At 32.0% G+C, this 27,455-nt stretch overlaps 2 protein-coding genes and 2 long non-coding RNA genes across 6 annotated transcripts; 1 reads left to right on the top strand and 3 right to left on the bottom strand.

Annotated features, from left to right (window-relative positions):
* Positions 1–1,199: 1,199 nt before the first annotated feature.
* On the bottom strand, positions 1,200–5,433 carry LOC114193072. Its single transcript, XR_003606220.1, has 4 exons — positions 5,284–5,433; positions 4,921–5,043; positions 4,617–4,836; positions 1,200–1,416 (listed from the first exon to the last, which is right to left on the bottom strand). It is a non-coding gene; the product is annotated as an uncharacterized LOC114193072 (long non-coding RNA).
* A 6,080-nt stretch (positions 5,434–11,513) lies between these two features.
* Positions 11,514–19,808, top strand: LOC114193032. Of its 3 annotated transcripts, none has more exons than XR_003606208.1 (4): positions 11,514–11,723; positions 11,832–13,062; positions 16,476–19,443; positions 19,656–19,808. XR_003606208.1 is itself a non-coding variant. In XM_028082725.1 (3 exons), exons 1-3 carry the CDS (start codon positions 11,692–11,694, stop codon positions 19,329–19,331), a joined length of 4,119 nt encoding a protein of 1,372 aa, XP_027938526.1. In that variant the 5' UTR covers positions 11,514–11,691; the 3' UTR covers positions 19,332–19,533. The 3 variants fall into 3 exon arrangements, 1 of the variants encoding a protein (XP_027938526.1); XR_003606207.1 differs by having other exon boundaries at positions 19,540–19,808; XM_028082725.1 differs by lacking the exon at positions 19,656–19,808 and having other exon boundaries at positions 16,476–19,533.
* Positions 19,809–20,761: 953 nt separating this feature from the next.
* On the bottom strand, positions 20,762–22,140 carry LOC114193034 (HVA22-like protein f). The gene is made up of 5 exons (XM_028082726.1): positions 22,032–22,140; positions 21,781–21,807; positions 21,462–21,584; positions 21,133–21,382; positions 20,762–21,046 (listed from the first exon to the last, which is right to left on the bottom strand). The coding sequence occupies exons 1-5, from the start codon at positions 22,073–22,075 to the stop codon at positions 21,020–21,022; spliced, it is 471 nt and encodes a 156-aa protein (XP_027938527.1). The 5' UTR covers positions 22,076–22,140; the 3' UTR covers positions 20,762–21,019.
* Positions 22,141–23,587: 1,447 nt separating this feature from the next.
* LOC114193035 lies at positions 23,588–25,386 on the bottom strand. Its single transcript, XR_003606209.1, has 3 exons — positions 24,821–25,386; positions 24,075–24,208; positions 23,588–23,828 (listed from the first exon to the last, which is right to left on the bottom strand). It is a non-coding gene; the product is annotated as an uncharacterized LOC114193035 (long non-coding RNA).
* Between the last annotated feature and the right edge of the window lie 2,069 nt (positions 25,387–27,455).

Below are 27,455 nucleotides of genomic sequence, written 5' to 3'. Positions count from 1 at the left end.
TTAAAAAGAAAAAACTCAATAGATAATCTGACCTTTGAACTGAATTTTAATGAATTCCTAGAAAATGGAAAAGAGTTAAAACACATGGAGATAAATAATAAATGAATTTTAATGTAAAACGAATTATATGAAGAGCGTCATTTTTTATTGTTTAAAAGAAAATGGACTTAATTTCATAGAGGAAAGTAAAAGAAAACAGTGTTATTTTGATAATATAAGATCAGCTTCAAGAAGAAAAATAAATAATGTAAAAAGCTGAAAGTAATAAAAAATTAGTCTTTAAAGGTATACACATGTCAAATAATTGTTTAAAAGAAATAGTACAAAATATCATAATACTTTCTAAAATTGATGTTTCTGTTTCATTATATGAAATATTAACGATGCACTCTTTACCACACTATTATTAATTAAAATGTATAAATTTCTGTAAGCCTTCTTATCTAGTAAGTCTCCTTCAATCACATTTTGAATTATAAATTGAAAATATAAGTCACATGATTAGAAACTTTTTCCAAAGTTCAATAAATACTCAAATATGACAAAGTAAGGATTAATTATAATGGATTTACTTCTTTACATTGTCAATATAAATATAAATATTTTGTACTATATTGCCAATTGATTAAAAAACACTTTAAATATAATTTTTAGCATAGTTATAAAAATTTACAACTTTACTATTGATGTCAAACTAGTATTAGAAGATGCTGCAATTTTCATCACCAATATTGTCCAACTATATTTTTTTACTGATGTGTATAACTATATTTTTTTTTTACTAATCTAACAACATTATTGTCAATTCAAAAATCAATAACAATTCTAATTTATTTCAACAGAACTTTATAAGACCCAATTAGTTAGGGTATAATTGTTTTAGCTTAAATAATTGGCTATAATTGGCTTAAATTTATATTGTCTTACATAGTCTATAAAATATAACTTAGGAAAAGAAAATGACACTCATAAACTAAAGTCTTAACTAGATTCTTCAACAAGATGATTTACTTCGGCATGTAAATAATGTAATTTTAGAAAATAATTTGTGTATAATAAACATCTATTCTATTTGATAGTTTAAATTATATATATATATATATATATATATATATATATATATAAACATAAATTTACAGTTCATTATTTTAGGATGATTGATCAGTGAAATGAAAAAAATGAAGTATATTGAAATAAGATGAAAGAGAAATGGAATGAAAAATTTGATCTTATTGTATGCTACAATTTTAGCGGTGTCACGTTTCTGAAACACCAATCATTGTCATACCTTCATTCTTAATTTTCAGACGTAAAATTAACAGCTGCAATGCAACAACACACTCAACTGACACCATTGCATGTTACAACCATATATTCATTCTGCTTCAGTACGATCTGAATTTTCAAACAGTGAACCTGAAAGCGAACACCACACACTCAACTAATCAAAAGAATAACTTGGTTGTAAAAAAGACAACCACTTCTGAGAGAAATTAATAATTTTATTTCAACACACTATTTTCACCCAAAAATATCAACTACTTAGACATTATTTGAAACAAATATAAGATTCTGACAATTTTTTCTTATAATTCGAAAAGATATTCTTTAAATGATTTGAGATTATAAAAGAAAAATCACTTAAGAACATGATCTCAAGTTATAATAAAGAGAAAATTGTCGTAATTCAATCGTTAAAATATCATATTTTTTATTTTTACATAACTTTATGCAAGTAACAACTATACAATTTAGGAAAATTATCTTTGTGACTATTAAATTTTGACAATTTTCTCTTACAATTTTAAGTGTTATCTTTTAATTGGTTTTTCTTTTTTATTTTTCTCATTTTCAATCTTTTAAAACCACTATACATCGTGTTGTACTAAAAGTTAACAGTTTTTAATCTTATATTAAGCGATGATAAGTCACATGCAGTTATGTTCATTAGCCATTTGTGCACCAGACAGCAGAAGCTGGCTTGGAACAAAAACTCAAGAGGGAGTGAAGTGAGACAGATATCGAAGATAATATATTTATCTAACTTTTTTTCTTCTGTTTTGGGGCCTCATTTGTTTGTTTGTGGAAATTGTTAATTGCATTGTTAAACATGTTATGATGTGATAATCACTGAATGTTAAACATGGTTAACAGTATTAAAGTGAATGTACCAAAGAATTCACTGTTTTGTGTAAGAAAAGTGGAGAGAAAGAAGAGAGAGAAAAGAGAACCTTGTCTGTAGGTCCATTTTAGCTTTCATACTTGCGTGCCATTTTGGGAGCTGTTTCAGCACAGTAACTTTTGTCCTCCTTTTACTTTTTTTTTTCTTTCTGTAGGGTAGTTTAATACCCTTTTTCATCTTTTATTGCTTCAGATTACTCTAATTTTTTCAGATAAAACTTTTGGTAAGATTAGTATCAGATACTCATAAACAGAAAACTTTAAGAACTTTAGGTAAATCAATATTTTGTCTTTGTAAATGAGTTTGTTTCTTACCAACTACTCTCAGCATGTTTTAACATGCAAATATTTTTTCCTTTTCAAAGATGGTTTTCATTGTAGAAAACTATGATGTTTCTTTTCAAGAGATCAATATATATGTTCGTTTTTAACTAAGCTTTGATGAAGGCCAATTCTGAACACCTGTTATCGTTCTCTAGATTTCATAAAATAAAGAGTTTACATAAAGTTCTTAAACCTGATACTGAAAATGCTCAGTTTTTTTCATTTTTTCCACTGCCATTTAAAACTCAGATAGACGAAAGAAATTAAAACTCATAATAATGTGTTGTGATATCAAATAGCAGTAACATATTTGTAGCAGTTCTAAAGAGCAAACATAAAATCTAACTACAGAAATTAAAAATCCTAATTACTCAGCAGCAACACAGCCAAGCAGCATGAAGTATTATTATGTTACTAAAAACCCTATTTGGATACAAAGCTGGTGGAGGATTTTTAGAACTTCTTTAGTGGAGTAGTATAATTTTGACACCCAGCAAAATTTTACACACTCAAAAGTTAACATTTTCAATGGCCAAAATACCCTAAAAGTGGTGTATCTAGTGTTAAAAAAAAAAAAATATTTTCCTTAATGAAAATAGCAGCCAGGAACACCTACATAATTGCATAACTATGAAAACACATACAGCATGTTTAATGAGTAGCTGCATGGCCAGATTTCCAGATCCAGAAAGCTGGTTGTGTTTTTTCCAACATATTGGTTTTGTCGAAGAATGAAGTAATTAAAGTGTTATGATATTTACCATGATCGATTTCATCCACCATCTTGTCTCTCCATATATAGCTCTTGACAGTGATATACACAGATTACTAGTTTTAAGCACTTATTACACCCTTATTCATTACACTCCATGCTAATTTTCTATAAACATGCATCTGCAGAGGTGGATTAAAAGTCACAGTACGGCATGGGAATTGGCCCAAAAGTTAAGAAATTCCAAATATTTTGCTACAGTCAAGTTCGTTTCATTTTCTTTTCTTTTTCTCAAATATATATCCCCCATTCATTATAGTTCAGCAATATCCTTGGAGGTCCCATAATTCTTAGCATGAGAAACTGAATCTCACAAGTGTTCAGTTCTTCAGTTTCCTCACAGTGAAAGCACAGACAATGTGTTTAATGTGTTGAGAATTTAAATGTAAATCTAAGTTGTACATTGAGTATAAATGAAAAAGTAGAATATTATATAAGGATGAAGACCGATAAATCCATTGTCTTAAGGTTTTGGACTGAGAGTGATGTAAATTCCTTATGTTGTTGAGTTCAGGTCTCATTGGTCGTATCTCTCGTGTGAACCTTATCCTCTAAGACCTAACATAACGTTTCTTTCATCTTAATTGTAAACCAATGCTTTTTTGTAGGCTCTAACAACAAGGTGGATTATTCCATATTGGAATACTCCCACACACATTGATTCGCTAGGAATTTTTTCATCTTCTGCACATTTAGCTGAACTTTTAATCTTACCAGATTTACTTTGATCTGAATAATTTCACAATCCTCTTGTCCACCGTGTGTTTGAGTGAGAGACTCTTTTTTATACTGATTTGAGTGAGAGTTTGTGATAGATTTACAGATGTTGCATTCTAAAAGCAAGTTAACTGTATAAAATTCCATGCCCAATGTAAAACTTGTTTCAACTCAACTTAATTTTTCAACATCAAACCAAACTTGAGTATTTACAATGTGATCTTTCATTATTCAAAGTGAATCCAAACAAACATTTTGTATCCATATCCAACAATCAATAATTTTGCAAGGTATTTTACATAGAGATAATTCAGAAAGACTCTAGCATTCCTTCAAAATGCAATCATTTTTTATTTCTTTTTCCTATCAGAAGCACACACATGATGTATATCCAATACTACTAACATATACTACTTATGATTGATTCAAATTTATTGCAAATCAGAAACTTTAGTTAATCAAAACTTTCTATTCAGTTAGTCTCTCTCTCTAGATTTTACAAACTTTATTAAGCATAATATATAAAATGTGTCGCTATCAATTCTCTATCCTAGTTTACTAAACTATTTCAGTAGAATGTTCCCATATTGGTGATGGAGGCATTGTTGAAATTTATTGTTACCTTCTTGCAGTAATTTTGTGTGCTGCAGTTATTTATTTGATTGGGGGGCTTCAATTAACAGTGCTTGGACTGTAGATTCTGTTTCACCATTCTTCAAAAGCTGTGAAGTTAATATCAATCTCCTCCAACTTCTTCACCAGAATAAGGAAACAAAAAGGAAGTGACTTTCACAAAAACATGCCCTTCCTCAATCTATCTTCACAGACACCAAAAGAACACCCTGAGAGAAAGAAAATCTCAAATAAATATCCAAAACCAGGTTGAAGTGAAAAAATAAGAACAAAGTTCAACACAATCACTTGACCTGACACCTTCTTTACTCATTTTAGGAGTGAAAATCAGAAAATCAGTGAATCACAGTGTGTTACTCACTCCTTTCCCCGTCAAAAATAAAATAAAATCCCTTCCAGAAAGTGCTGAGCTTGAACTGTAAAATCAAATTTTTATCACCAAGTGCATACTCCATCAAAATATTAAATTATATTTCATTTTTCTGTAACAGCAGAATGATCCCTTGATTATGAATTGAAGACAGCAGGTAGAGGAAGAATTAATATATATTATCATATCAATAATCTTTATAAGGTTAAGAAATAGAAAAAAACATAAAATAGAAAGTATAAGACCTTAACCTAGAAATTTAAATATTACTATTATATGCACATACCTAAATATAGAGAGCGTTGAGGAGAGGATTGAGAGTGAAGAGAGACAGAAACAGAGAGGTAAGATAAGAGCTGAAAATTGGAATTGGATTTAGAATGATGCAAAGCAAATGAAACCAAAGTGTGAGATTAGATTAGAAAATACTAGAAAGAGAGAAAGAGAGTGAGAGAATAATGTGTGCACTAAACGACAAGAATAGCAGTATGATTAGTGGGTGGGTCCTACGTTGTTGTCGTTTTGTTTGACCGCATGCATCTATGTTATTTTCAGTCACTTCCTCCATCATTGTGCCACATCCCCAACCCATTTTCTCCACAGTAATTATATTCTAATTTTCATTTATAATCTACTACATATACATATCATATAGTATTATATAGTACAGATTATATTATATAAAATCTAATAAACGTATCTTAGATGTATTATAAAAGTGTGATTTTTCTATTGTTAATACATGATAGTTTATATACAGAAATTACATCTACTCAATCAATAGAAAAAGATTGTCCTAATGTAACCATGATTTCTATTATTACTAACTTTTTTATTACAATAATTAACAATAAAATTAAAGAAAAATATTTCTTTGAAATTTTTTAAAGTTTTTTTGGTATACGTTATTATTACATAAGATAAAAGAGTATTCATACTAATAATTCAATATATATATATATATATATATATATTAAATGATGTAACAGTACCGTATAGAATAATAGTAGTAATACTAGACTGTCTGTGCTAATAATGCATGTTCATAATAGAAATAAAATTCTGACACAAGAGGATTGTTTTTTTTTTTTTTTATGATTGAATATGTCTAAATTAGTTATTAGTATGTATGGTTTCACGTTTTGAATATGATATTTTAAGAATTCAGTAATCAGGAAATTGTAAATACATTTTTTAAGGTCAAAAAGTAAATTTTTTCCTTATAAAATTAAATGTTATTTTTTACACTTTTTGCATGGTAATATCATAAGATATAATATAACTTTTAAATAGAGTTAACGGTTTTTCATCCTTTTAATAAATAACAAAGTGTTATTATAAAAAAAAAATCTTCAGTACTTGTATTCAAAAACTTTAATTCTTAGTTTTCACAAATTTTACTTAAATTTTAGCTGATATAATATTTTTAATAACTCGTTTATTCTCAACGAAATTTTAAACACCTTATAGGAGTATAATAAGACAGTAGTGTACGTATAATAAGAGAAGTATGTATATAATTTGATATATGATGTTTGTTAATCATGTGTATTAGGGTTGAAATTTAAAAGATAAAGATGGTGCATCGGAGAAGTTGGTAATTTGCAGTTTAAAGTTTAAATAAGAAAAACCTCCTAAAGTCAAAATGATGCGCGCTGTAACTGTGCGTGTGTCTTAGTGGGCCCGTCTCATATTCTAACCACAACCACACGCCATATACCGCGTCCTTCTCACGCGCTTCTTCATTCTTCTATGTCCTTCCACTGTCACTTCAACACACCTGCATCCTTGGAAAAATAATAAGAAAATTAAACAGCACCATCATTTTATTAATCTCATTTTTTTATTTTTTTATTTTTCATTATTTCTCTTATTTTGTCCTTATTTTCTATTAGAAGGACCTTGGATTGTTTTATATAATTTCTCATTTAACATTTTTAAAATAACATACTTATTTACGTTTTAAGTTATTCTACATTTTAAATTCAAATATTTTTAATTAATTATTTTTTTACTTTCTCGATATTTAATATAAAAATATTAGTATTATTGATATTATTAATTAGTGTGATTAAATATCTTTTTAGTAGAAAAGAAATCGTATTTATTTATTTTTTAAGTCTTGAAGAAATAAATTTTATAAGTATAAATAAATTTCAATTTTGTATATAAAGGTAAAGATTAAAAACATGTAATTTGATAATTTTCTTTCTAAATATTTTACATAATAAAAAGTTATGATAACAGTTAATGTTTTTAGTAGATAGGTAACGATGTAGAAGTAAATATTTTTTATTAAATTAATACAAAAATTATTTGTTGTTTTATATTAATTGTACCATTTTTTTGAATTAATTATATAATTTAATAATTTTTGACACAACAATAAAATAATAGTTATATAATTCAGTTAAAAATTAAATTACAAAAAAAAGTATGAAAATGTTACATATTTAATAATGTTTTTATTAAATAGTAATATAAAATATTTAAGTTTATATAAACTTGTAACTTAATTAAAATAATATTATTTGAATGTATTGGACACAAAATTTGAAGCAATGTATTGAATGATGGTCGCGTAATTTTTTAAATGTTTTGATAATATTTGAATGTATTCGTATTTTAAAATTATACAATAAATATATTGACAATTAATTTATTTTTCATAAACATTTAATTATTGGACATAAAATTACTCTATCGTAAATAAATTCAGGCAAGAGCATATTTATCACAAATTCAATTGTTAATAATGACTTTTATTAAATAGTAATTTAAAATATTTAAATTTATGAAAAATTGTACTTTAATTAAAATATGTAGTTATGTTAATAATTGGACAGTGAGGAATGAAAGGATTGTGATGTGACAATGCTAATTTTTTTACTGGTTTTGAGAGACTACACACAATACAATTTGTTATCCACTTTTAACGAAATATATAGTTTTTGTGCATTTGAGGTAAACAACGTGTTCAATTTTGGTTCAGAAGAAGCGTCAAAATAATATAATTTAAAGTTTCATTCTAAAATGATTCTTACATGATAAAAAAATTTAAAAATAGCTGTTTTTTTTACAGATAAACACTTTGCTTTTTCATAAAATGCACAAACAATAAATAACATAAATTTTAATTGAAAAAAACTAATTTATAATATATTTCACGAGACTTGATTGTACGATTCAGAATCATTATTCAATAACATATAAAAGAAAAATTAGTATTGAATAAGAAAATCATTTGCTTTGTTATGGACTTAACTAAAAGCATGTCAACCATAAATTGAAATACACTGTGTGAATGTTTCATACAATCTTCATCTAAGCTCTTTCTTAAACCTTATATTTTCATATATTTTCACTCTAATTTTTTACCGTTTATTTGGATTTGATAAAACAAAAAATCATTCAACTTTGAATGAGAAAATGTGGTGTTTTTCTTTATTAAGATAAAATGTCAATCATAATTGTACTGTATGGCCCATCGGAACATCCTACTGGTTCATTGAATAAGGCTGGGAGGGCTTGCATACTGAACAGACCATCGGTCGATCGGTCACACGGATGAAACACATGTGGACCCATAAAGGGGACCATCGATCTATCGGCCACACAAATGAAACACGTGGACCCATAAAGGGGATCATCGGTCGATCGGCCACACGGATGAAACACGTGGACCCTTAAAGGGGACCATCGATCGGTCACACGGATGAAACACATTTCACTGGTCAAGGTACTTGCCCATAAAAAGGACCATCGGTCGATCGACCACACAGATTAAATACGTTTCATTGCTTAAAGCTGCTAACTCATAAAAGATAACCCGCCTGGCCAAGCGACCATCGGTCGATCGGCCAAACGGAAAACCTGGACCAGTCAGCTGGATTAATTAAAATTAAACAAGTTAGTAATCACAATTAAGGGATCATTGGGCCATGATTAATGAGCCCTAATTATAGGCCCAAACCGGAAACTATAAATAGGGCCCAAAGGTAGGTTGGTGAGGATCTTTAATTCGCATTTATTACAGCAGTTACGATTATCGACCGATCGGTCCCTCAACTGACTTAAGCATCGGAGCCTCTTAGACAAATACACTGATCGTCTGTTCAACCGATTGAACGAGGAAGAAGATTGCGTGGAGAGGAAGTTTCAACAAATTACTTGGAGATGAGGAATCGAGGAGAAAAAAATAAAATTGGAGTGATATTAGTAAGTGCTTGGTCCCTATACCCGAAACAATAATAAATAAGCCAAACATTTTGACAACGTAAAAATATTTCTTATATTAAATTTTGATATATTTTAACTTTGAAATTTTAAATCTGAATAAATATAATTTTTTAATAAAATGACATTAACTTTATTAATTTTATTAAATAATATTTTATAATAACATTTGAATTTAAAAAAAGTGTAAACTTAAATATCAATTTAAATTATGTTAGACAGGTAAAAAAAATTTAATGTAACACTTTGATAGATTCTAATTTAAAAATGTCAATTAAAACACTACTTAACAAACTTAATTAAATTAATATTATTTGATTAAAAAGCTATATTCATAAGTTTTGAGACAAGAATATATTATATATTTAGAAATATATTTTTTTCGCCAAAATTTTAAAACTAAAGAAATATTTAATTAATATATCTATATATATATATAAATACTCTTTAGTTATCTGACACATAAGTTATAAGCTCGATGCTTGCTTGAAAGTAAATAAAATAGAAAAATAAAAAAATGTTTTGTAGCTGTTGGGTAGAAGACGACAAAGAACTCTAATTACTCTGACGTGACAATGCAAATTCTTGTTATTTAGAGATGACAAACAACTTTACAGTCAGGGTAGAATTCATTTACTTTTAAAGATGAGTAAATATAATTAAATACTTTTGGAGGTTTAAGACTCTACAAAATGGAAATTAAATTAATGAAAATAAATGAGAAACTAAGTGTATTCAGAGGTATTTGGTTTAAGAAAAAAAAAGCCAATGTAGCAGAGATAAATCTCAAATAGAAACATAATTAATCTCTAATAGAAACAATTAATCAGATTAATGTGTTCTTTTAGTTTGTGTTTAATATTGTATAATTGATTAAGACTTTATATATAGTTAGAGATGATAAAAAAAATTTGTAAAGAAATGTTAGTGAGATTTTCAATGGATAATAAATAAATATATTTAATAGATACTCAAGTAATAAATATAAGTATTTAATTATTGAGAATTGGATGTCTGATCTACTATTACTATATGTTAGTATTGAAACAATAATCAATTAACTTTATATATTTGTATTTTTTTGTTTAAATTTATAAGATTGAAAATATTTTTATATTTTATATTTTGGTAGAACAGATTTAAATTTACATTTAAAAAATTATTTTTTACATTAATAGTTTACTGTGCAATTTTATACTTTAAAATTCTATTTTTTTATTTAAGTTTATATTTTAAAATATTTACATATGTATATATTACTCGTATTTGTCCTAATCCTTTACCATATATATATATATATATATATATATATATATAATCATGCGAAAGAAGTAAACTAAGATGTTCTATTTTTGTTTTAATTTCTTTTCACCTTATTTCATTAACCTTCAACAAATGAACTTTTATTATTCTAACATGTCTTCGGCTTTCATCTCCTTATTTCACGTACATATGTCCATTTTCTTTGTTGATTTTTCATCACCAATTTATGAAACTAAAGTGAAAAAAAGAAAAGAAAAAAAAGGACTAAAACTAAGCACTAATATGATGGGAGTTTGTCCTAAATGAATATTTTTCAATTTTGGTTGGCCAGTTTTGAATGTTTCATATATTTTGAATTATAATATTTGTTTTTACTGTACGTGGAATCTCACTTGCATTACTATTTGGTTTTTATTATTTATTTATTTAGTATTATTTAAGTTAAACCTAAAAAAACCAGAAAAAGAAAGAAGAAGATGATGTGATGAAGGTAAAAAGCGCGTGGATAGGTAGTGGGTGATGGCATATGGAGGTTTGTTTGTGCTCTTACAGCAGAATCTTTGTTTCATACGAGTGAGTACACGAGCGTGGCCATATAACACAATAGATCATACAACAAATCTAGCATTACCATTTAACAAATACCATACCCTCGATATACAATACACACATCCCCTTTAATTATACTATCATTAACATCAATTCAATTAAAATCAAATACATGAAGAACCTGCAAGGCACCAACACATGACCTAATTAATTCAATAATGAAAATAACATGCATGGAATGGAAATAAAAGAACAGTTGATTAGCAATAATAAACTATTTAACAAGCAAGCACCAACATTAAACATTAATCACAATAATAATAATAATGTTATTAGGAGTGTTAATTAATAATTAATAAAATATTCTTTCACCTTCGCTTCCTCTGTATCTGTCGTCACTTTAGAGCCCTCACTCTCTCTCATACGTCCCTTTCAGTCATAAATTAGGGAAAAGCAAGCAGACAGCTACACACAACACACACACACTCTCTTCCATTCCTCCTTCTTCCCTAGCAAAACGTTAATTACTCTTTACCCTCTCTCTCTCTCTCTCTCCTCTCTCATCTAATCATAATAATCCATGTTCTTCATCGCTTCTCTCTCTTCTTCTTGTTCTTCATAGAGGAACTCTCTCTGGTCACTGATCATGGCGGCTACGTTTGATAGATTTTCCATAAGGTATATCTTTCTCTATCTATTGACCGGTGTTCTGTTTTCTTGATTTTGTTTAGTTTTACTCATATATTGTAGCGACCGTTTGTTATTGCTTTGGATTCGGTGTTGCAGGGACTACACAACTAAGATGAGGTCCGTAGACGTTTACAAGTGCTGGCCGTTCGCATCCACAGTCTCACGTGACGCATCGCGTGAGGAGCTTCAGTCCTGGCTTCCTCCGATGACGCTGTGCCCTAGATCCGACGGTTTAAACGACCACGCGCAAAATCCGGACAATCCGCCTTCGCCTGAGGAAGTTTCTGGTACGGATGACGAGGGCGACGCGGATTGCAGCGAAGAGGAGTCCGAAGAATCCGCGCCTCCTTCTCACGCTGCCGTTAACAACAACGACGACGAGAAATTGGAGATGGTTTGTCCAGTTTGCCGCGAATTTAACGCTGCGACGCTCACGGCGGTGAATGCGCACATCGACGGATGCCTCGCGCAGACGATGAGAGAGGAGCGTCGCCACATGAGGATAATGAATTTGAAGTCGTCGTCGTCCACCTCTATATCGAAGTCGAAGGCGCCGAAGAAGCGGTCTATAGCGGAGATTTTCAAGGTGGAAGAGCAGCAGCAGCAACAGCCACCACAGCTGCAGCAGCCGCCACCGCAAATCGAGAGCGTGTTGAAGTTCTGGCCGTTCCACGAGGATGTGGCGGACGAGGTTTCGAATACCGTTTCGAAGTTCGAGTGGCTCTCTCGGCGCCTCGAGGCGCTGAGATCTACGCGCGGAGGTGGCGAGTCGTCGAAATCGGACCGAAGAGATTCCGCTGAAGAGGATGAGAAGTTGGAGATGGTGTGTCCTGTTTGCCGCGATTTTAACGCCGCCACCGTAACGGCAGTGAACGCGCACATCGACGGTTGTTTAGCGCAGGCCGTTAGGGAGGAACGACGGCAGATGAGAAGGACCGTTAATTGCAAGTCTAAACCTAAGGCTCCAAAGAAGCGTTCGATCGCGGAGATTCTCACGGTGGCACTGCCGATCGAAGCAGGCAAAAGCAAAGGGATTCAGATTAAGGAAAACGAAGAGAAATCCGATTATCGCTGTGAGGATTCAGCTTGTGCTCCTGCTCCTTCCACTTCTACGGCTGCTCCAGTTGTTTCGGTAATTAAGAATAGGAAGAGTACGAACAAGAGTAGGAAAAAGAAAAAGATGAAGAAGGCGAAGAAGAAGAAAAGCAAGGTGGAGAAGTACGGTGAGAGTGGCGTGTTATTCGTGAACAATGAGAAGAAGACGGTTGTGAACAAGAAGAAGAAGAAAAAGAGTAATGTCTTCAACAATGGACCAACTGGGAAGAAGGTATGTAGTCTTTGTCTCATAAAATACAGGTCAATCTTTCGTTATTTGCAGTGTTTCGGCGATTTGCAGTTGATTCCGGGCAGAATTCATGAAATTTGCGCATAAAATATTACCCAACACTGTAGATTTTGTGTTGATGTAGTTGGTTATGCCATGCGACTATACTTTGCTGACTCTACATCTTGCTTTTTCTGCATAAAATTACTGCTGAAAAAGCTGATAAGAGAGAGCTTGACATTAGTCGTCGAAAGTGAGTTTGTGTTTTTTTAGTTTAGTACTTCAGCGAAATACGCGGCAAGTAAAAGTTGGGAAAGGGGAGTTATGAAAAAGGAAAATTAAGACAAGTGCCTTCGTGAGCGGAAGGAATTCAGATGGTGGTGAAGCCTGCAAGATTGTTGCTCCAGCTGTATGGTGTATGTGTGTTTGATGTGTGTATAATCAGTACAAGGTACCCTAGCTAGAAGGGGCCACTCATGGGTTACGAGGTAGAAGAGGTGAGCCTAATGATGAGGGGTTTTTCTAGCCCCGTCACTATTAACTAATAATTCGGGGGGAAATTATCATATGGGCCATGGGTAGATCAACAGATTCCCATCTCTTGTGACTAGTTTTTCGAACTTAGAGGTTTATACAAAGCTTACAGCTGGATGTATTTTGGCTAGTGGGAGATCTGCAAGTGGAGGTCCAGAATTTGTTAGATCATTTATTGGGTGTCAGAAGTTTATATATAGTGATTTAGGTTGATGAATGTTTGCATTTGCAACTCCAGATGGACGTGTATCATCAGAAAAAGAGTACTCTGACTTGGTTTGATATAGATCATATCGCATGGGTATATTTGTGACGTATTAGTGAACTAGAGGGTGGTAATTTATGGTATAGTGCTTTTGGACTATCTGTCCTCGTGTAAGACACCTGATCATATTCTGGAAGTGTTGGTCTGTGGGTAGAATAACTTCGATGTAATCGGTCAATAAAAGTTCGGAGTTGTGAGCCTTGTTTTGTGCAGACAATTTTGAGATACCCAATCAAATCAATGTGAGTGTATCAGAGCCCAACTTAGGAAGTATATATAACCATGAGAGGACCGGAAATAATGTCGGTTAATTGTTATTCTGGCCGAAATTTGAAAGTGGAAGTAATGAAACATATATGTTAATCCTTGTTATATCTATAATAATGGCATCTTAGTAGTGTCTATATTGTTTTGAATACCATCTAGACTGATATAATTAAATATTTTATTTTCAAAATTATTTTCGAACTCTGGTTCTACGATCATAATAATTTTCCCCGCCTTACATAATGGTGATATGTGATCTGCAGAGGTGTATCATATATATTTCGGTGGTGAACAATTTTACGTAACAGTTTTATATTTATATAAGAAAAATTATTTAAGCACCATGATTGATGCATTCACTTTAAATTGTGGATCCCTCCCCTTTTAGTAAAATTCATTTTAGAGAAAAATATTACTTAATGTCCTAAATTTTAATATAATTAAAATAAGTGACTTTAGGAATATTTTATTTAACCTTCTTTATAATTGTGGCCTCTTCTCATTTTAAAAGATCGATAATTCTGTACTTTAAATTCCTTTTTCTAAACGAATTAGGATATCTATCATAAAAACTCTTTTCCTATAATAATTTACACAACATGGTGATATATTAATTTATGAATCTGTAACAGTTGTTTGTCTTAACTATATTTGCTACATCTATGCATATGTGTTTTTCGTTAGCTTCTGCTTCGTGTAAACCATGATAAGGATGTATATGCTGTTAGATAGAAGTACAGTTTCTCTTGGATATTAATTTTAGAAGTAATCTTTTTTGACATCAAACAAAAGTTTCCCTACATGATTCCTCCAAGTGGAATTGTATAAGGGAGAAAATATGACAAAATATAGGGTTCTAATCATTACGATTTTTCTTTTTTATTTTAACATGAGGAGTAATCGGGAAACAAAGTAGAAAATTTGTTATTAGAACTTTAGAAGGTACTCCATTTCGAAAAAAAGGATCTTACGAAGGTACTGAACTGAAAACTTTTTCGTCTTACAATATATAGGATATTTAATATCTTACTATTAGTATTATAGTATATAATTATTTTACGCCCCAGCTTTCAGTTACACCTAGATTTCTTTTTAATTTTTTACCATTTGTACATTGTTTGTTTAACATTCTGTTTATAAAGGAAAAATCAATTTCAGGATTACTACGTAGGAAACTTTAATTGATTTTATTGTTAATAAATGAGATTTAAAATGGAAGTTTTCATGCATTATTCTTGTTGGTATTCCTATAAATGTTAACTCGAGTTTGATTTTTAGTTATTTCATGTACATCGACTCGTTAAAGCTTAAAAAAATGATAGTGCATTTGTACGAGAATATATAAAGCTCAGATAATCTCAATCTACGAGCATTTTCTGAGATGTATTAACAAAAGTTTAGGTCTTAATTCAATTGTTCCAATCTTCTAAGCTTCTACTCGTAGTTTTTGCGATACACTACGAGGAACTTTTGTAATTGATCTTAATGGATTTCAATTTTCAGACATTTTGACATATTTCTAAATGAATGACGGGGCAGTTAAAATACCAGTTCAAATGACACTAGAGTCTTTTTATTCAATATAATGATTTTTTTCACCACTGAATAATCAAAGTGTTTGTTTATCCAGAAGTATGGATCATGACTTTATAATTAATGTAGGAAATATAGCTTGTGTAGTTTCCCTGAATTTTTTTCAGTGGTGGAATTGTTCTTTCGTATTAAATCTACTTTTACTTGACCATAAATTCCTTAATCTTTTACAAAAGCTATTTTATGACGGACAAAATAAGAATTAGAAAAAAAAAATGAAAAACCAATGCTACGAGTAATGGTATTACGGTTCTGGTCATATTATTGTAAATTGTGATGTCGAAACAGTCATAGACTGTTTAAGTCCTATCTGATTTGCCGGTTGGAATTGTTGAAAGTATATGAAATGCAGGTTTTCTATATTGACAGTTTATGAAACAGACCTGTTCTTGACATCATAAGCTTGAAATGCGGTTGTAATCTTATTTATTTTCTTTTTCATTCATTGGTATTGCTGTATCTTGATATAAAAAATTGCATATAATTTGTTAGCAAATCTCTTGTGTTTTTTATTATTATTATTATTGACGGTGTTATTTTATTTATTGGTGGAAACTCCTCCGTAATAAAAAATGACAAAAGCTACAGAATGTGTTATTATATTCTAGTTTTTGTATGGGATTGGGGATATTCAGTGAATTCTCTTTGGCAACGAGTATTTCATATTTTTTATTTCAGAGCTTAATCATCTTATTCAAATACCATTATAATAGGACATGCACAATTTTGTTAATTTTGCGACTCTTGTCTATATCAGGGTGATGCTTACGAGCGCATGGTGCAAAATGTAGCAAATAGTTCCAGAAAACTACAAGGTACAGTTGGTAGTAAAATGGTTCCACTTCATGGGGTTGATCCTTCCATCGATAGAAAGAAATTGGGCTTAAATTGTATATCGGTAGAAAAGAAGCAACACGTTAAAAATTTCGACTCAGTTGGAAAGCAACAAAAGGCCGTATCTCCTGTTCATGGCAGTATTCTTAAGAACCACTTTAAACATGTTTCTGGAAAGACATCAAGTGTCAGTAACATTCGAAATGGTACTGAAAAAAGCCATTATAATGATGAAGAGCCAACCTCTGACAGACATGTTAAATTCTCTGGCAAAGATGATATACTTGGTCCAAAAAGGACAACTTCATTTGATGAAGCCATGTTCAACATATCTTCAGATGCGCTGGCTTCTTCAGTAGTAAAGGAGAAATCCTCTAGAAGTGATGAAGAAACTGCAAGTTTGGAGCCAAATAGAAATTATGGCCATATTCATGTTAATATAGACAGAGACAAGAGAGAGGAGGAGATTTGCCCTATAGTTGAAAGTAAACAGTTTTCTAACACTCTGGAACAAGATACCGTACAAAGCTGCTTGAAGCCATGTACTGATCAAGATAAGTCAAAGCACTTAGAAGAGGAGTCAGAGTTGTTGACCAAGGTGGCAGTCTGTGACAATAATAGTTCACACTTTTTTTATGGAAGCAACAGAACTACCCTGCATTGTTCTCCGTATGCAGAAATTTCTGGTCCTCTTTCGGCAGTTCATGAAGAGCAGATGTCTGGTATAAATAGACAAGCATGTGATTTTGGATCTTTTGGCTACAGTGGAAAGTTGGACCATTTCGATGATCCCCAGGTTGATTTTGTTGATTCAAATGACAATACAAAGACATTTCTGGAGCCTTCGTCATCTTATTCTGCTTCATATAATGCAAATGAAAAACCAGAATCTCCATTGCAAGCTTGTGGAGATAAAGATAATAGTGATGAGGCCTCCGGTGACAGACAGTTGTCTCGCATGTTTTCTGCAGATATGATTGATCACTCGTTCCCCTTTACAGGCTGGGATAAAGGAGGTGTGAAAAATTGCTCATTGGATCCCAGTTTTTTCGGTTTGCCCCTCAATTCTCATGGTGAGCTTATCAATTTCAGTTCAAGTGGAAACTTAGGGGTGAACCAGCCAGAGACATCAACTACAGTACGTGGTTCTTTAAGTGGTTTACCCATTAGCAATATTCTTCATCAAAGTAACCTGGAAAATTTAAGCGCTAATGAGAATCATGTTCAGAAGACATTTACAAGAGATGGTCTTAATCCATTTCCACACCATTCAACCAGATTATCCGTCACCGAGTTACAAAGTAGAGAGAGAGAAGATATCCACCAACCTAATTCAGATACGTGTTATCTCCCGCCTCTTAATTCAAAGCCGAACCTTGAGAAGAACGTGTTCATTGAAAAGAATCAATCCGACCAGGTTGGGAATCACAGTGGAAATGGAGTGGTTTCTCTGAAAGAAGGTTCAGATCATATCTCACTAAGTTCCAGCCAACCAACAATGAGGTTGATGGGTAAGGATGTTCCAATTGGTAGAAGCAGCCAAGAGATGCAACAATTTGCCGGAGATGTTTGGACAGATGAGCAGTCCAGAAGAAGGAATTATTCTGAATATGCAGCTTTGGAACACTCTTTGTTACGAAGAAGTTCTAAGCAGGATTGGGTATCTGGTTCACCTTTACAAATATCTGCTGACGGTGTATTGCAGTCAGCCAAAATTCAAAGCAATCAAGCACTACAAAGTACCATGTTGATGCCCAGTACAGACTCTGGATTTTCTCGACAGTTTATTGATCTGCAAAGGAATCCTGTATCTCAAAATGGAAGCGTTGAAGTCAACAGAAATGCAAGTTCTTTTTTCAATCCCATCACTCCAAAGTCTACATCGTATGCAGTATTTAATGGGGCATCAGATGATTTTCCTGAGCAATTTATACATGGAGCCAAACCTCTAGGATTGAGCTCTCAATCGGTGGTACTACCTACTCCTGGCAATTTTAGACACTCCCCCAGTTTAAGCAATGGTGAGCTGAACGACGGGAATAAAAATCCCCTTTTTACCAAATCAGCCTTCGGATTTCCTTTTTTGCAGCCAACTGTGAATGAACAGACCAAAACATCTTGGTTTGAAAGGCCTTACAGAAGTTCACCATCGTGGTTGTCAAGCTCAGCAGATGAAATGCTTCCAGGGTCCTTCTCTCAGCAATTTTCAGGCACAAGTAGTCAAAGTTTTTCTCAAAATCTGTGGGGAAATAATCTCACTACACCAGAACTTCGCTTTCCTTCTAATCATCTGACTTCTATGCGTCCCATGCAGACTACTCCTCTTTCTCCAGCATCAATTGTTCGACCTTTACATGTTCCAGTTACACCCTCTACCATAAATAGTGGCAACAGAAACATAAATAATGTCTCTGACAGATTGAAGTTGGATGAACACCATCCGTGCACGAATAACAGGAAGAGACCCACAGCCGTGGCTAATCTTGATGATTCCAGAAAACCTACCAAGTTACCGAATATACAGGTGCAAGAAAACTTCTGTCGTGTGACTAGGTTGACTGGTGAAAAGTCAAGCGTGGAATTGCAACGAAACACAAGAGCACCCGAACTGGATCCACAAATGGGTAGTGGTGGGAGTAGGTGTTGTCAGCGTGAGGCACAAAATCTAAATCCTTCAAGGTATCCTGCTGTGAATTCTTTTAAACTGGACGGCATGGTAACATCAGGTCCTGTCCGACTTGGTCCTAAAAGAGCTAAGCACATCCTAAAATCCTCTTGAAATATGGATCATGATGACAATCTATTCTGCCATATCCTCACTTGCAACTACTGACAGTGATAGTGATGTAGAAATTCAGAGAAAAATTGACAAAAGTATACTGATTTTAGGTGTAAGTCACATCATTTTATCATATCTGTTTTTCCTCCTCCATAGTATATATCCATTTGAGAACATAACAGGAATGTATATGTATCAATATTGCTAGGTTGCTGAAACCAGTGGAAAATTGATATATAATTCCATCCAGCTCTCAATTTTGAAGTTTTATGCCCTTTACAGAATTTTGTCACCAAAGCTGACGCCTTCCATATCTATTTTCAGTCAGGTATTCCACATGGTATCTGTTCAATGACTATGGCAAAGATGTGCTTAATTTTTATACAGAAGAAAGGAAAGAAAGATGGGTCTAGAATAAAGACAACATATACTTCATCTCTCTTAACCTATTCAATAAAACTTCAATTTCTTCCCTAACCATTTGATACTAACTCATTGATTTGAACTTAAATTATTTTTCATTAAAAACTTCTCAAATTTTATTTCAAGCTGCTTTGGGTATGAAATAAGTTAATCACATGAACTTGTTTTTGATGGAAAAATAATTTTATTCTGCTTTCCTGTCTTAAGTTATGAGAGAATTTAAACTGAATTGTGTTTTGTAATCCTTAAAATATATTAAAAGTAAATCAATTTCACTAATTAATCCAAATTCAAGCGGGTTTCGTATTCATGTGAGTCGAAACGAGCTAATATGTGTCAGATATTCTTCAATTGCTGCTACACCAGCCATTATTAGATTATTAATGCATCACGAAATAAAAATAAAAATTTTATAAAAATCCAACAAAAAGAAGTTAGTGGGTAAAGTATTGCAGTCGATCTTCGTGTCTGATTCTTTGTCGTATATAGATCATACTTCTCCAAGTATTCTATCAGTCAACTTGTATCTTAAACTACTGCATTACTGAGCTGGAAGTCATGCTAATAACCAACGGTACCTTTGTATGAAAAGAGAAGATACGGAGGCGTGAAGTTCTTACCTTTCAGAATGTACACGCATATACCGAAGACTCTATTGGATAATTACCGGTGCATGATTTTATGTTTCAGTTTCTATTTTCTGCCTCATAAATAGCATTTGGTTGAAAACATTGATTCAGAACAGTACTAGTTACTATTCAAAGCGCCGAAGGAAAAAGGTTGAATTGGTTATTTTATTACAAGATTGGGTTTCAGCCACTTCAGTCTATGATAATCATTATTGCGTCGCTTTGTTTGAAGATAAGAATTACCCACTATCAAATCATTTTATATATGGTTTATGCGATCGTCAAGCTTTATCACGATCGCTTATATATGTTTGTGACTGTTGCAACAGTCATCCCAATTAAGCATGAGTTTCTGGGTATGTGTCATGCTGAGAGAGCTTCGGAGAAAACTGATTATAAATAGTTGCAGTAAAATTCTAGTCAAAGGATTCAAAGAAAAAAACTTACATAAGTTTTTGCTCTTACGTGCATTTTTAAACCACGGAAGGTACATATAAAACTTATATCAAGCTCACAATCGCTGTCATTTAATTAAACTATATAATTCTCCATCATGTTGAAAATGTACACAGAAAGAAGTATCGATTGGAGCATGTTTACGTTTTTCATTCCAAATCTGATCATATCAATACTCACTCAGCGCTTCTTTGCTTCTTTTTCAGCCTGCACATAAAAGTTGAAAACAAAAATGTCAAAAACACAGACAGATGAAGCAATTCAGTTTTAGCACCACAGGTACATATATATACCGCTCTGATTACTCTCTCAAAAGCTTCAGGGCCATGTCTATCGATATAGCGTTCAACTGCTTTCCTTGCATCGAAGGTCATCATGTGAAGGACCTTCTTGTACTCCTCAGGATAATTGGAACTTCTGTAGCTTCCAATATTCTTTATGTATTGCCTCACATATTTCTCATATATGTAAGCCGCTCCATTGAACATTGGCAGCACCAACCAGATGCAAAACACAAGCTTCAGGTATGCCCAAATTGGAAACCTTCATTTATATTAACATCAAATTACTGTGACTCTGTGTACATATAGTTTAATTTTACGTGAAATCAACTTTAACGTACCAACATAGGATCTTATGGGTGGAAAGTTCAAAGAGGGTCAAGAAGGAGTATAGAACCCAATACGTTAGCCATTGTTGATCATCTAAGGTTGAAGGGCTTTCAATCGCCCTCATTGATGCATATCTATGATAGTTACTCGAAGCCAACAAATTAATGATTAGTCTTATGGTGTAAATAGATCAGATAAAATGTGCATGCATGGCACTGCGTAGGATACTTAGTTTCTTTCTCATTAATCGTTAATTAATCAATAAGTGCAGATAAGAGTAAGGCGTGAATATGAAAATGATACATCTTGATATGGCATATAATTACTTACAGAGGATAAAGAAGCATCACACCAGGCCTGGCATGCAGAAAACAAAAAACTCACTGTTATCACGGGAAAAACATAAAATGGAAAAACAATATTTACAGTGTGTTTTTGGCAGAATACATATTCTGGTGAATATGTTTCTGTAATATCGGAGGTGTTGTATGAAACATTCCGATAAACACAGATAATTATAGCAGTGCAGGTGTGAGAGAGTGTAATGAATGTGACAATATAATACAGAGAGATTTGATCACCCTATTATTGTGTCCAAATGTCTTGCCATTGTTCCAAGGACCATGATGATGCAGATTTTTGTGAAGGAATAAGATTAAATTGTGTAATGAGAGATATGAAGGGAATGAGTTGTGCTGTAGATGCATGCAATAGTGTATATATATATATAGGTGTGGTGTAGCAGACGAATGAAAGAAGCAAGGAATGCTTGTGTGATGATTCAGAAATCTTCTTTTCTGTGAAGAGAGGAAAGAGAGAATAAAGATTAAGGATGGAAAAAGTTTTGGGTTTCACGTGGTGTTGTGAATATTCGAGAGTTAGGCTTAGCCGTATACCTTACCTTTTGAAGTGTAAGCTTTTTGTGGCATTAAATGTTGAAGATGATGATAGAGTGTGCGGAGGAAGGTGCCTACACCTTTCAATAGTTTTTTCCAGACTCAGTAGAGTTGCGTAAAAAGTACTACGGTCTTTGGTATACAGGAATACGACAAAATAGTACCCATACCATACCTATCAAATTCAATTAATTTCAAACCCTACATTAATAAGTTTAGGGTCCCGAGAGAATCTACTTCTTTTTCTCTCTCCTATTTTTCTTAGAGATTCTCAAACAAGGTGTGTGTCTCTGTATATATGAATTTAATTATGTACTTTTCAATAATTATTCAAATTTCACCAGTATCGTTATACCAAAAATATCTTTTATTATATCTTGTCTATTAATGACAAGTAAGAAATGAAATGAGAGGTAACATCTTGACCGTAAAAAAAAAATGAGTGATGGTTTATAATATTTTTGCATGAATTTGATCTTTAGGTTAAAAGTTAACTCCTTTTACGATTATTTTTGTTATGCTTTCTAACTTCTTGTTGTTTAGTAGAGAGACGAGAAAATAAAAAAAATAATGATTGGAAATGAATAAAAATAGTGAAAATTAAAGTGTTTTGTTTAAGAGAAATAGAAAAAAAAATGATAAATAATATACTCAATATCACCGATTTCAAAATTAATTATTCTCTAAGATAGCAAACACTGCAAACTGGTTTCCACCCAACTAAAATTATTTTCAATTACATACCAAACAAGGCCTTACATTTTGCGAATGTTGAATTTCTTTATTATCTTTGATAAATAAATTTCATTAAAAACATTTAAGTTTATAAACATTGACATAATTTTCAAACTAATTAATACATAATTAATGAAATTGCTTCGTTTAAATTTAATATAATTTAAAATATAGATAACTACTATAGTATTGAATTTTAATAGTTAAGTAAATTAAACTCATATTATACCCAAGACTTTGTTTAATAGCGTAAGAAGAGTATTGAACTTTTGTTATAAATGACTCCAACACGTAATCACGTTATCCATGTAGATAAGATAGAAGGTAAAAAGAGAAGAAGCTAAGAGCGTTGAAATTTCATACTCGAACACCATTAAATCGACATTAGTAATTTTTGTCCCTTCATAGCGTTTGCCTTTTGAACGCCATTTAGAGATATCTTAATGGCTCCTTTTTTATTTTACAGAAAAGAAAAAAATTAGGCACTGATCATTTCATTATTGGATAACTTCGCATAAAATCAGGAACAACACAATATACTATCTTTCCTTTCTTCGCCTTTCCATTGGAATGTGAATGCACATAACTTTTTAGCCCTTAATCATCAACTACCTTCAGAACCATCCTCATCTGTATGAAGGTCTGTTGCTGCTGCTAAATGGTCACAGATTCTTTCATCACTCATGCATCATCTATTCACCAATCCATGTCTCAGAATTTTGCATAACAAGGTTCTCTTCTCTACACCTTTAAATGACCAAGTTTAGTTAAGGTAAGAAAAATAAGTGACATAACATAACGTTGAAAATAGGACAAAATCTTAGATATATTGTAGTACTTTATTAGACATTGCTTGTGTTATTCTTCTATCAGAACTGAAGCTTCATCTGGGGTAACATGCATAATTCTTTAATCCAAATCTTTTATTATGATCAATGAACTGAAAGTCCAGTTCTGATTAGATGATAACATTGTCATAACTCATTCACTCACCTGGGAAAGAAATTGGTGGTGGATGATATTTCATGTCATCATAATGAACCAGAGAAGCTATTGCTTAATCAACCAAACATAGAACGACCCACTAGTTTGGTTTTCAAAGAATAAACCAAAGTTAATTACTTCACCTGAAAAAAATCACCTCATCAATCATCGATGTATGAGAAAAATTGTACTAACATAAACTAACCTACACTGGTGCCTGAAAAAGTAAATATAACATATTCTGCTGCTTTTCAATTACCATAAAAATGTTAGAGGAAGTAACCGTGACATAAATGCATACTTAGGGCATCCCAGTTACACACCTTAATGTACAAAATTTAACATCTTCTGGTTTGTCTTTGCAAAACTCAATTTCTGATTTGCTGGGAAAAAACATTGCAAACATAAAGAGCAAACAACGTTTACCATTTTCATTTTTTAACATTTTCATTTTTAATTCTTTTTAAGAATAAACAAAATATAGAAAAAAAAAAAAAGTCTGAAAGGGGCAAACTAGAAGAAGAACTAAGAGTGTCTGAAACCAGTAACAACGCAAGGAAAAATGTAGTTAGTTGTGTAAAGTGTTGAAGCAGGCTTTCGCTTGATATAGCAGTGCATGGTAAAACAATGGGGTGAAAGAGAGAGATAACAATACAAATCAACCACGGTACAGATGCATGCTTATTACCCTAAAATGACTCTAAACAAAGACAGAACAAGTAACAGAAGAACTGTAATAGAAATTACTTTAATACCTAAAAATTGGAAGCTTTTATGAAAACCCATGAGGAAAAATCGGTGATGAGGCAGAATAACAATGAGTGAAGGCGAAGACACACGAGAGAAGATCTGGAAGTAATAGTTGCAGCCATTGTTGAAACTTGGAGTGTTTCTCGCCGACCCAACACGCAACACGAGGAGCCATGAGTAATGGAAAAGAAAAGATTGGAGCAATCTTAAGAAGAAGAAGAAGAAGGAGAAATCACAGTCACAGTGACAACCAATGAAGAGGGAAGCGCAGTGAAGAACGAAGAACAGGAGCAAAGCAAACGAAAGAGGCCCATAAGGCCCATAACATTATTGGGCCGGTTCAACCTCCCTCATATGAAGGCCCATAATATTATATATATGCTTTTCTGTCAGGCCTTATATTTAAGACTGTTTTATATTAAAAAAAAAAAATGATTTTCGTATCCTAAGTTAAAAACATTTAGTTACCACCTCCACTACTAGCTTTTTGATAATTCGCTTTTATATAGTACAAATAAACTTTTATATATACCATAAACCAAACGTCACAATTGCATGATAATAAGATTTGTTTTATTTAAATCACACCATTTTGGTTTTGTGTGTACATAGAGAAAAACATGTAATAACATATTTCGTTTTTGTATTGTATTATTATAAATGGATCTTTCTGTGTTGAAAGTCAAAAAATACTATTGAGGTTGATTAATTGTGTAACTTTCTGTCAAAAGAAATCACCGAAATATCTTTGGTGGTGACGATGAGGAAGTGAAAAAAAAAAAAGTGATTTTTAGTTTCCTTTTATGATTCCAACAAACAAAAAGAAGGAAGAATTAGGGTTGCAATGTTGGAAGTATAGCCAACTAATTGTGAGGTGAATGAATTGGAAGGAAATGAAAAAAGTATTTGAGTGACGTTAACACATTGTTTGGTGGTACCTACACAGTACACACTCTTATCCCTACCAGAATCATTCCCATATGCTACACTCTTCATTTTTCTCTGTAAAATTATTTTGACAAAGAAAATTTCTTGGTCTCCATTTATGGAAGGAGTATATTGCATTGATGATTAGCATCTTCACGTATTTTGCAGTGGTGGTCCCTCACCTAATCAATAATTATCAATTGGATTTTGACTTCTGCTTCACAACTCACACCTATGAACTATATATCATAACATTGTGTGGTCCTGCGTTTTGCATTAATTGGTATCACTATTTCACTGTGAATTACCAAGTTAAATCATTTAGGGCAACTGAAAGACAAAAGGTGGAGTAAAACAAGTTTTTTCTGACATTTACTAGGCATTCTTAACGCATATATATATATATATATACTACCCTAGCTTTGTTTTTTCTCGACATGAGACGCATGATAAGTTAAATTGAAAGTTTTTTTTTTTTTTTTTTTTCACTCAAAATGTAGTATTCCCTCTACATTTTCACAACTTGTTTACAAATATCCTAAATGTTAAAAAAAAAATACACTTCTTAATATTAATTTTTTAATTAATGGGAGACTATTTTTGTAGATGAAGAAACATTCTCATTCTAACTTTTGTTTAGAATGTTGGGAATTTAACCACGTAAGAAAATTACAATAAATTAAGGTTTTTAAGTTGAAACTAGTAATAGATAACTAATATTGATTGATTAATTGGATTTAGATATCAATTCTTTTCTCTATGTCAATTTTAAGTGTTTATGAATTATTTCACACGAAACACTTGAATCTTAGGAGAAAATTTCTAATGTGGAGAGGACTTATAAATATGGAAATTTTGGTTTGAGTCAAATGAGCAATTCAGAATGCAAAGATTTTTCCACATACCAAATACAACACACGAATGATTACAGAAATAATATGATGCTTTGCAAGCAAAATTAACAATCTATGCATCAATGTTCAACGCAAGTAGACCATTAATTTTCAGCACATGAAAGATTCTAAGAATTCTTGTTTGTAATCCGTGCTTGTTTCAATTCTTTGTCCCTAACATCACGTTCTTCGCTTTGACCCATTAAAAAAAAAAAGTCCTTCTTCTTTTCCTTTCTTTTTCTTATGTACAAGTAATTTTCTTTGTCGTTTTGGTAGAAAATATTCTCCAATTTTGATAGTGTTACATTTAGCCATACATAGAGAAAAGGACTAATTTAACGAAGCATTTGAAAATTGTATAATGGTGATATAAATAACTTTAATTAGCTGGCATGTGATGGATCAGAAATTGTGAAGGAGAAGATGATTGTATGCCCCAATTTGAGACACTATGATTATGAGTAGGTATAAAGGAATAATTGCACTTATCAATGGCTTATCATCAAACGTTGTCCTTAAAGAAGAAACTTCAAGGATTCTAATTTTCTTTTGTGAGCCTACGACATACAATATGCCATTAAATTTCTCCCAATACAATTTCAATGTAATATAACCCTCAACAACAATGGTGGTAATGGCTATGGACTTTATATGCAACCATAACTAGTAATTACCCATTCCACCAATATATTACATTTTAATTTTAAGAGGTTGGTGCTTACAAGGGGATTAATATTGAAGTATGTAGCATAATCAAGTGTTGTGTTTGTTAGTAATCCAAGTGTAAGTTTAAGTTTTACACTGACTAAAAATAAGAAAG

The sequence above is a fragment of the Vigna unguiculata genome, chromosome 8, assembly GCF_004118075.2.
Source record: "Vigna unguiculata cultivar IT97K-499-35 chromosome 8, ASM411807v1, whole genome shotgun sequence".
Classification (NCBI taxonomy): domain Eukaryota; kingdom Viridiplantae; phylum Streptophyta; class Magnoliopsida; order Fabales; family Fabaceae; genus Vigna; species Vigna unguiculata.
This window is presented reverse-complemented; position numbering and strand designations above follow the sequence as displayed.

Coding starts and splice junctions, on each gene's coding strand:
- LOC114193032 (XM_028082725.1), top strand. CDS start 11,692: ATGGCGGCTACGTTTGATAGATTTTCCATAAG. Junction 11,724..11,831: donor TTTGATAGATTTTCCATAAG/GTATATCTTTCT, acceptor TCGGTGTTGCAG/GGACTACACAACTAAGATGA. Junction 13,063..16,475: donor ATGGACCAACTGGGAAGAAG/GTATGTAGTCTT, acceptor TGTCTATATCAG/GGTGATGCTTACGAGCGCAT.
- LOC114193034 (XM_028082726.1), bottom strand. CDS start 22,075: ATGGTCCTTGGAACAATGGCAAGACATTTGGACACAATAATAGG. Junction 21,808..22,031: donor CATTTGGACACAATAATAGG/GTGATCAAATCT, acceptor TCTGCATGCCAG/GCCTGGTGTGATGCTTCTTT. Junction 21,047..21,132: donor TTGAGAGAGTAATCAGAGCG/GTATATATATGT, acceptor TTTTATGTGCAG/GCTGAAAAAGAAGCAAAGAA.